This window comes from Euleptes europaea, chromosome 8, assembly GCF_029931775.1.
Source record: "Euleptes europaea isolate rEulEur1 chromosome 8, rEulEur1.hap1, whole genome shotgun sequence".
NCBI classification, from domain to species: Eukaryota; Metazoa; Chordata; class Lepidosauria; order Squamata; family Sphaerodactylidae; genus Euleptes; species Euleptes europaea.
In genome coordinates, this window is record NC_079319.1 from 74,106,222 (window position 1) to 74,116,480 (window position 10,259).

Sequence of the window (10,259 nt, forward strand, 5' to 3'; positions counted from 1 at the left end):
TAGCAATTAGGTACTGCCTTCAAGTCATAATCAAACCATCTTAGAAAGTACACACCAGGTCTTTTCTTACTAGAACAGCTTACTATAAAGGTATTTAAAGATATTATGAAGCACATGAAAGAGCGGCACCTAAGTGGGTATTTCTATTGTAAGAGCTGCTGTTTGAATACCAGCAAACGACCAACCCCTGTTGCTGGTAAAATGAAATTCTTACTCCAACAAGTGTAACAGTGTGGGTATTTTACTATGGAGGTGGTCCTTTCAATAGGTTTACTGGGAATTACATACTTGTTCCTATGAACTCATTGACTAGTAGGTTTATCATGAACCCATATCCTTCATTCACAATATGTCATTTTAATTCTTTGCCAATTTGCTATACTTTTTAGCATATTTAGAATTCTCCCCTGCCCAATAAAAAGATTACTTCTTGTACAGTGCTACTGTACTACAAAGATAGCTCAAGATGGGTCCCTTTGACAGTAGAAAGGCATGAGTTGTCCCCTGTACCAGTTACAGAAGCTGTACAATCAATACCAGAACCTATCACCTGTGCACACTTAGTAGTTATGGCTAAGCTGCCAAAAATAAGGGTGTTCCAGGGTTTAGATTTTCTTTTGTTTCTGAACTTTCTTCTTACCCATTGCAAAAGCTATGTATCTTTTTTTTGGGGGGGGAGGGGAGATAATATTTTCCCATGCTTAAGACAAATAAAAACATTAGATTTCTAACAAAAAGAGGTGCGATAGTCAATATTATACAAAGTTTATTTTAAAAGTTTTTATTTACACATCAAATTATTTTCACAATAACAACTCCCAAAATATGTAATTTTTCACATCTATAATGCAGGTAACAAAAACAAATGATTAGAAACAGCATATTTGAACAAATGTGTACCCCAGAAATACGATAAGTCTACTTTCAATTGTAAATTCTTTCATTGCCCCCTACTGATTGCCAGTTGACTGCAAAAGGTGGGGGGAGTGGACATTTCTGTAATGTGTTCTTTTAATAGCTTTTTTGGGTTTGCCTTATAGCTATTGAGATTGCAGCGGAAACTTCCCTTTTTTACAGGTTTTGCAGGAACAGGAAACTCAAATTTTAAATTTGAGTTCCACATTAACATACCACACCCTCATTAACACATTCTCTTGATTCTTACAGGACAATGATTTGCACATTACCTTTAATACTTTGCAGGACAATGACTCAGCTCAAAACCAACCCCCTTCTGACTATATATTACTCTTCCTACACACTTGACACTGAAAGACACTGTCCTTCAGTGTTCCAGTGTTCCAGTGAAGATGCCTGCCACAGCTGCTGGCGAAACGTCAGGAAAGAAAATACCAAGACCACGGTTACACAGCCCGGATAACCTACAAGAACCAATGAACTCTGACCGTGAAAACCTTCAACAATATTTCAAATTTTAAACATTAAAAAAACCAGAAGCTTTAAAAAGAACTATTCTGAAATAAATGTGTGGTTTAAAAATAATAAATCATGAAGCTCCACATTATTTTCCTTCAGTTACTTTTGAATTTCAGTAGATAATGTCATCCACCTTTTAGAAACAGTAATTAATTGTCCTTGTACGCCGGTGTCTGCATTACTTAAGGACAGTCATCATGTGCTCCAACTGCCATTTGGAGCCAATAGTCCAGGCTCCGGAAAATGACGAAGTTATATAAATTCTCTCCTCCTTTCAGGAAACCATGTTCGCTTTCTTTCCATGAAACAGGGCTGTCAGCAAAGCCATGAACTACCAGCGATATCCACTGAGCCAACTTTGGTTCTTCAAAATAGCAGCTGTCAAGAGAGTCCAAGCAGCGCCCCACCATTAATTTAATGAAGACACAGAAGTTAAATTGCTACTATGTAACCAACAGCCTAAATCCTATGCATATTTACTCTGAAATAAGCCTCATGTGTGTGAGAAGAATTAAGGCCCCAAAACATGGCATACCCAACATAGCGGCTACCTTCACTGGGAAGGATAGTCAATCTCACCACATGAAAACACATAGCAGAAATGAAAAGGAAGAACGCTTACCTGGGATCTGATTTCTATATTATACACAAGAGAAAATTATCCAAATAAGGTACCCATCATTAATTTCTCTTTTTAAAAATTAGATACAGTCAAAGAAGCTCATGTACTAAGAAATATCAAGAACTTTATTCCTTACTCTGATCAGTTTACATAGTAGTTTAGTGTGGTAGATGCAACAATGACCTCTCTCTCTTTTTTAAGAGCCACGAAACTGAATTTTAAAAGAAACACAAGGGAAACTACCATATCCTCCTTACTTGCTAAAACATAACTAATTCTTTGTGCACTCTAACTGCTATGTATGTTAATATCTTTTAGTGAGAAAATTCAACATAAAACCCTCATGTAGACTATCAAACTACCAGTGCAGAAGCTCAGCTTAACCACAAAATTGCCAAGATAATCAAGTCATATAAGAAGGAACAAGATATCTGAAAATAAAAGGCCCAGCTCCTGATCAATTAATAATTCATGCATAATCGTGTCAAAGTTAAGCTTGTCCATATCCAATTGATTCTAGTGGGTAAACTAACCACATGCTTAATTCCCATTACAAATAAATATGCCTTAAAATATGTATTTTTGGTGAGTCCAGCTACTGAGTTTGTCTAACCATTAAACCTGCACAGTACAGGGAAATCAGCTGTTGGGGCTTCGGCAGCAGCGGCTTGTAGTTTACACTTTGCAGCAAACTTACAAATCAGTCCACAAAAATTACTAGCTGCAAAAAGTTAAAAGTGGAAAAGCATATCAAACCCTCAAAAATTATGTTAGAAAAAAAAGGGGAAACAAGCTTTAGCACACAAAAGTATAGTTTCGTATACATACTTTATTATCAGAACCTGAGAATTCTAATGCACACTTCATGATGCCATTACACATTGCTCAGTTTGTACAATTAACTGCTTACCATATTTGTTCCAATAAATGCATTATCGTCTCTGGAATGATAAAGCCGGTTATCGTACACAACAAAACTTGGTCAACAAATGTGCTTGGATGAGGGCATGAACAGGTCGATAAGAAACTAGAGGCTGTGTTTTCTCTGCAAACAAAGGATAGACCAAATTAGAGAATCTGCAGGATTCCAGCATTTTAATACGCTATGTACTAAATAAGGCCTACTGCTTTAAAATCTGTACATCAGGCAGTTAAATCAGTAAAGTGCTATGCCTTTTTTCCCTTTCACAGAGCACAATCCACAGGGCAATTCCCCTATGCAAGCACTATTGCAATAGTTGGGAATTGTGGATTTTGCCCTGTGGGATCTGTGTAATGGGCAGCCCAATCCTGACTGGGGGAGTAGTTCTGCTGCGGCAGGGGGTGGCACAGCTGTGCCGCCTCCTCCTGAGTGGCTTGCTGCTGGGTGCAGCAAGCCAAAAATACAATTTTGAAGGAAACCCCACCTGCAAAAATGGGCATTCCCAGGCCAAAAGGGCTTAGGATGCTGATGGAAAGCCTCCTTTGATGCTGGCATGAGCCCTTGCACGAGGGAAACTCTGCTGGCGAGGCTGTGCTGGCGCTCAAGGCTCATGCTGCTGCACGGCTCCCCAAAACCAACATAAGTGGCCCTGTGCCAGCGTTTGAGCCATTTTAGCTGGCACAAGTGGCACTAATGCCGGCACAGAGGTTCCGCTGGCTCCTATCCCCTTTGGCCTCCCCCTTGTTAGGATTGCTCTGATAGTGATGCTTTGAACCATGTTCTTATTTCTAAAAGCAATTTAGATGTGAAAGTCATTACGTAAATTCCATCAACTAAGTGTACAAACAACTAAGAGAAAGGTATTAAGTGTTAATGCAGAATCGATGTACTTACAAGCGATCACAACTGAGAATGGCACCTAGCCATTCAAAGAATTCCTGTGCGCTGCATGCAGCTTCTGGCTCTCCTTTCAGTTTATTATTCTCCAGCACTGGACACTGCACATTTCTTAATGTGCTGAATGTTACTTTTGGCTGCAAGGCCCGTATTTGGTTTTTGGCAAAGTATGACATCAGTGTTGACTCTTCCAATCCTTAAAAGAAAATACATCCCAGAATTTAAAAAAAAAACCTTAACAAAAGGAGAATTCTGTTTCAAACTATTCCAACTCTTTTATAATTGTATGCGAAGTAGAAGGATGAACATGGTGAAATACTGTGCTGAAATGAAATCTACTTGCAAATTGTTTCACTCTTTCATGCCGAATTCCTGTGACTTTCACCCTCCTCCTCCCAGCCTTGCTTTTAGGAAACAAAGTACACTTTTCAGGTCTTGTTAAACTACCGAATGACCTCACTGAACCACATGGCCAAAATTTGAGTGATTTATTAGATTTATTATTATAGAATCAACTTCATTATTAGAGGTTTAAATTGAAACTATACATTTACGTTTGACAGTTAGAGAACTTCGGCAAGGAAGTGTTTACTGAGTGCTCATCACTGGAAAGGAAAATTAAAGGGTTCTACTGGAAAAAAAACCCTAATGCAATTAGCAACTATACAAACTCAGAATTCAAATGCACTCCTTGCTTTAGCCACATTCTTTTTAAAGTTCATAACAACACGGAATTCATGATTTGCGAGATAGATTGCTATAAGACAATTAGTAAACTCATATGCATTTTGAAAAATTCACACATGCCACCTCCTTTTTATTATTTTTAAATTTAAAAAATAAATGCTGTTCATATTCCATCACCTCATGTCTAATTAAGAGTCTCAGCTGCTAATACATACCACCAATTCCAACAGTTCTAGTTCTTAAAAAAAGTTCTAATTCTTTAAAAAAAATTGTAGCACATTAACCACAACATATATGCCAATCTGTCACTTAAAAACTAAGTGTAGAAAGAAGCACATACACATTTTGAATAACAGATCACCCTTCCTATATTAAATTTACAAGCATCTTAAATACACAGATGTGCAGCCATATGTGAAAAATTTAACTCTATAAGCAGATTTTGGAACAGAAGAATGTCTGATCTAATGTATTCCACAGTTTTCTCTCCCAAGCAGTCTGTTATTTACCTGTGTGGTGCCAAGCCAGCAGGAAATCAAACTCCAGAGGTTTTTTCTCTTTCAGGGCCCATATCACTCTCTTACGCTTCTTACCATCAGGACCAAAAGTTGGTTCAGTCAAGTCAACAGTAATAACTATTAATGGGGAAAAGGAAATTTTAAATCAGCATAGTATTAATAGATCTTAGTTACAGAAATAGCTAGAAAAATTAAACAAAAAAAAATAAGAAGCTTTATGAGCATAGAAACTGTGATAAATATCAGTGTGAGTGTACCAGAGACCTGGGATGGACATCTTAACCTGCATCAAAAGGCGCATCTAGAGAGTTCAACAGACGAGCATTATGATGCACATTCAGAGGCTCACGGGCATCCACAAGATATTGGTTACACATAGAGAGAGAATGGCTTCTGTGCACAGATCTCTGTTGCAGGGTCATGGAGAGCATCTTCGCCTCCACAAATAGATTTATGTAGTGATTCATAACTTCAAATCCCAGAAGCTCCAACCCCAGAAAAGGAAGCTGAACTAGGCGGTCAACTGAGTTATTTTCAAATGAGTATTTACAAAAAATTCAAGCACCTAAAAAGATGTGATGTGTCATTTTCCAGCTCCTGAGCAATCCCATATAGTACACAAGCCATTCAGAAGAATACTTACTGTATCTCATTGGTTTTTTACCAGAATACCGAGATGGTTGGCCTTGCAAACCAAGTTCTTCATAAGTGTCTTTGTCCACTGATAAAATTAGTTTGCCTATGAACAAAAATTATTTGAAATAATTATCTTTTCAGACTTCTAAATGCATAAGGTCACATAAAAATTGACATCACTATCGCCACAAAATAAATGATTTGGCTTTCAACAAGGTAGCTAAGAATTATTATTACCAAAAGAAGCCATGGATCCCATAGATTCAAATATGTAATAAAGCGTTAGTCTTGAACACATGATGAACACATGAAGCTGCCTTATACTGAATCAGACCCTTGGTCCATCAAAGTCAGTATTGTCTACTCAGAGCAGCAGTGGCTCTCCAGGGTATCAGGCACAGAGGTCTTTCACATCACCTACTTGTCTAGTCCCTTTAACTGGAGATGCCAGGGAACCTGGGACCTTCTGCATGCCAAGCAGATGCTCTACCACTGAGCCACAGCCCCTCCCCTTGACAACATATATGAGAAAATCCCATTCATTTCATTAGCAGCTGTCTAGCACAAAGGCAGGAGTGAAACCCACCCTTTAGTTCTAAACACATAGAATTCAGTTCTATTAATTCAATTAACATTATTTCAAATATGCAAATTTAGCAACAGCACAGGGGAGGGCTATATTCACACTTACTCAATTCTCTACTAGATGTGAAGGCCAGGAAAGAATTTCATCCCCTCCATGCTTTACTTCCTCGCCCCCCCACCCCGCCTTCACACCTTTACTCCCTACAATGCAAAGATGATCACTTGTCATGTGAGAATATTATCTTTACACACATCTTTACACAGCCAATGAATTCAGTTATGCTTGAAATGAACTATAAAAATGCTAGAAGGATCGACATATATTCCTGGAACAGGATTCCATACCTGTTGGTAGCAAAGCAGCAGTATTGTCTTCATCAATTCTTGTATTATATGTAAGAGCATAGCATGATCCTAAAACACAAATACAAGTAACAGCCTTTTAATGCTACATCTTGTACCACCACAGGAAAGCCTGAGCTTCAAAGACACTCTGCCAAAGCTTTTTATGAAAGAAAACAATGAATCAATGCTATCTAAAACCTTAAGAATTTGATATGGCATAAAATACTAGACTTCAAGTATGCAGAGATGGATACGGTTGCTTAATTTCTGTACATCATTTGGTCTGAAATTGTGGGACAAAATATTTATCACATTAAGTTTGCGATCATATCTACAGTAAGAGCTTAGGAACACCTAACTCTGCATAAAGAGTTAATCCTTTCTCAATGGAGAGATTGTATTTTCTAAACTGGGTGAAAAGGTGGCATAAAAATGTTTAAAATAAAACAAAATAAATACACATAAAAAACCACAGTATTAAGTCCTTGCTAGCAAAAAACAGTTTTAATATTTTTTTGTTTCGCTCTAGCAGCATTGCTAGGTAACGAGGTTTATTAAAAGGTGGGACAGGAATCTTTCAAATACATAAATACCTTTAAAAAAGGTAATAATCATTTTTCCCTGCAGAATTTCTTTCATACTTGCTTATTAGTTTCAGTTCTCTCTTACCTTTCTTCACAAATGTGTTAATAAATTCCTCTGTAACTAACTCATGAAGAGGCAAGTTCTTCACAAAGTAGTACTCCCCAAGACTTGTAACTACACTTTTTAATATTTCTGGAATGATTCCACAATCAGGGATCAAGAAGGTCACCTGTATATAGAACATTTAGGACACAAATTAGATATTCTGCTCACTGATAATATGGTATAACAGGACTGCAAAATAACAGACAGAACACAGGAATGTGCTTTGTATGAAATAATATCCTCAAGGACAGACTATACATGAACAGTCTAAATACTGACCTTCAGCTTGTGCCCAAGATTTACTTCCATTTTGTTTATCATCCTTGTATCCTAAACTTCTGAGAACAGATGTGTCATACAGGAATGTATCCTATTTTATTCTCACAGCAACTCTATGTGGTAGGAAGACCACACTGAGAAACAGTGATTTGCATGCACCATTCAGTTTCCTTTCTCAATAAGCAAGTCCCACACTCTGTCAGCGTCATCATAATGGATAGGCCACTCCAACTGCATACTGTCCATGCAGTAGAAGCCAGTGGTTCCTCCACATGACTACGTTAATCACATACAGGACTACAGTGAACCTAAACCAAGCCTCTCTTTCTCCCAAGAGCTATGCAAGGAGTGAGAAAATGTATGTATCTATAAAAATAATGCCACAAGAGATTATCACAAGATGTAAAAATCAAAAGTGTGACAAGAACTATGAAACGGGAGGGGGGACAGACTAAATGTAAGCTATTTAAACCGAATATTGTAACTTGTTTCTACGGGGAAAGCATGCAATAGCAAGTTCATAGTTCTACAAGGAAAGTGTGCATAACAAAGGCATGTGTGGTACGCCCACACAGTTGATACATGTGTCTTTATTGTTCCGTTATTCTTTTTGTGTAATGTGCCAATTGGATTGTTAAGTCATTTTGGCAAAGAATGTTTTGATTCTTATAAAACTGGCGGCAGCAACATCTGACATGCTAAAAACAGACAAATAAAACAAAATTATGCTTGGCAGTGGCATGCTAAGTAAGCACAAGGCTCATAAAGTAGTGCCCCAGTCAGATACAGCAGCAGGTACGTTCAATTAAATACAGGTCTGTCTCAATTCTGGTTAACTCAGGATAGTGCTAGAAGCAGAATGTGAGTGGGAGCCCTTCCAGCGATCCCCGACTAACTTTGGTTTCCTCCTTCCTGGTGTTAAGAGTTCAGAAATTGGGGGTGGGGGCAAGAAATAGAGACCACAAGCAGTGAGCAACCTTTGCTCTCTTGCTATAAACCAGTTTCTCTCCCCCCTCCTTTTACTGGGCAAATGTACACAAACTGGTCTATGCCAAGGATATTTCTCTTAATTTTTTTAGGCTGCCTCTCAACATACTGCTCCTCCTGGCAGTTTGGAAGAAAACAAACAGCAGCCGAAAAATGTGCACACCCCAGAAACAGATTGCCTGGTGCTGACTTCTGTTAGTGTTCAAAGCCAGGGTTTGGAATAACGTCGCTGACGGTCCATCACTAATAGTACTACACCAGCGCAGTACAGTAGTTAAAGTACAGAACTACAACCTGAGGTGCAAAGTCCCTCTCAGCCATGAAGCTACGCTGGCTGACCTTGACTTGGGGTTGCCAGATCCAGGTTGGGAAACTCCTGGAGACTTTTGGATGGAGCCTGGGAAGCTCAGGGACCTCAGCAGCATACAATGCCAGAGAGTCCACCCTTAGAATAGAATCATAGAGTTGGAAGGGACCACCAGGGTCATCGAGTCCAACCCCCTTGAACAATGCAGGAAATTCACAACTACCTCCCCCCACCAAACCCCTAGTGCCCAGAAGATGGCCAAGATGCCCTTCCTCTCATCATCTGCCCAAGGTCACAGAATCAGCATTGCTGACAGATGGCCATCTAGCCTCTTCTTAAAACCCTCCAGGGAAGGAGAGCTTACCACCTCCTGAGGAAGCCTGTTCCACTGAGGAACCGCTGTTAGAAAATTATTCCTAATGTCTAGACGGAAACTCTTTTGATTTAATTTCAACCCGTTGGTTCTGGTCCAACCTTCTGGGGCAACAGAGAACAACTCAGCCCCATCCTCTGTATGCCGCCCCTCAAATACTTGAACATGGCTATCATATCCCCTCTCAGTCTTCTCCTCTTCAGGCTAAACATACCCAGCTCCTTCAACCTTTCCTCATAGGACTTGGTCCCCAGACCCCTCCCCATCCCGAGGAAGCCTGTTCCACTGAGGTACCGCTTCTCTGATGCTTATACAATTCTAGAATTCGTGCTTTAAAAGCAAAAAAATAAAATAAAATGTGCCCCCAACATGACAGCGAGGCGGAGCACCGGCTCAGCGAGTCTCTCGCCGACTGAGGGAAGAAGCTCCTCCAGGAGGCGACGGCGGGGGGGGGCGCGCGGCCCTTACCCGGCAGTTGAAGGCGTGGTCGCGCACGCGAGCCGCGTGGCGGGAGCGCTCGTGCCGCACGTGGCCCCTCTCGCACGCGAGCACGTGACGGGGCGGCTCGCGCAGCCACCTCAGCGGGGAGAACATGCCGGCCTCGTTTCCCCCGCGTGTCTCGCGCGGCTCTGGTTCGCGGAAGCTGAAGCCGGCCAATGGGCAGGCGGGGCGGTTTTGCGTCGCCGGTCCGTCAGGGGGCGGAGCGAGAGGGAGGGGGCGGAGGCGGAAGTGGGGCGCATGCGTGCTGGCAGCTCGGGAAGGGTTGCTGCGGCTGCTTTGGCGCCCTCGCCTATTCTTTCGGGACCTGCTGGGACGGGTGGGGGCTTTTAAGAGAGAGGCGGAGTTTTGACTCCCGGGAGAGGATGGACTGGCAGGTGTGGGTTACAGAGAGCAATAGAAAGATTGCGTCTGTGGCAGAGGCAGCGGGGTGGTCGCGATGAACATATATTTGAACATATATATGAACATATATT

The 10,259-nt window shown here is 40.7% G+C and overlaps 1 protein-coding gene across 1 annotated transcript; it reads right to left on the bottom strand.

Moving 5' to 3' along the window:
• Positions 1 to 1,480: 1,480 nt before the first annotated feature.
• Positions 1,481 to 9,879, bottom strand: RPP40 (ribonuclease P/MRP subunit p40). Its single transcript, XM_056854494.1, has 8 exons — positions 9,754 to 9,879; positions 7,319 to 7,463; positions 6,650 to 6,718; positions 5,727 to 5,822; positions 5,075 to 5,200; positions 3,876 to 4,074; positions 2,970 to 3,104; positions 1,481 to 1,815 (listed from the first exon to the last, which is right to left on the bottom strand). Exons 1-8 carry the CDS (start codon positions 9,877 to 9,879, stop codon positions 1,620 to 1,622), a joined length of 1,092 nt encoding a protein of 363 aa, XP_056710472.1. The 3' UTR covers positions 1,481 to 1,619.
• Positions 9,880 to 10,259: the final 380 nt, after the last annotated feature.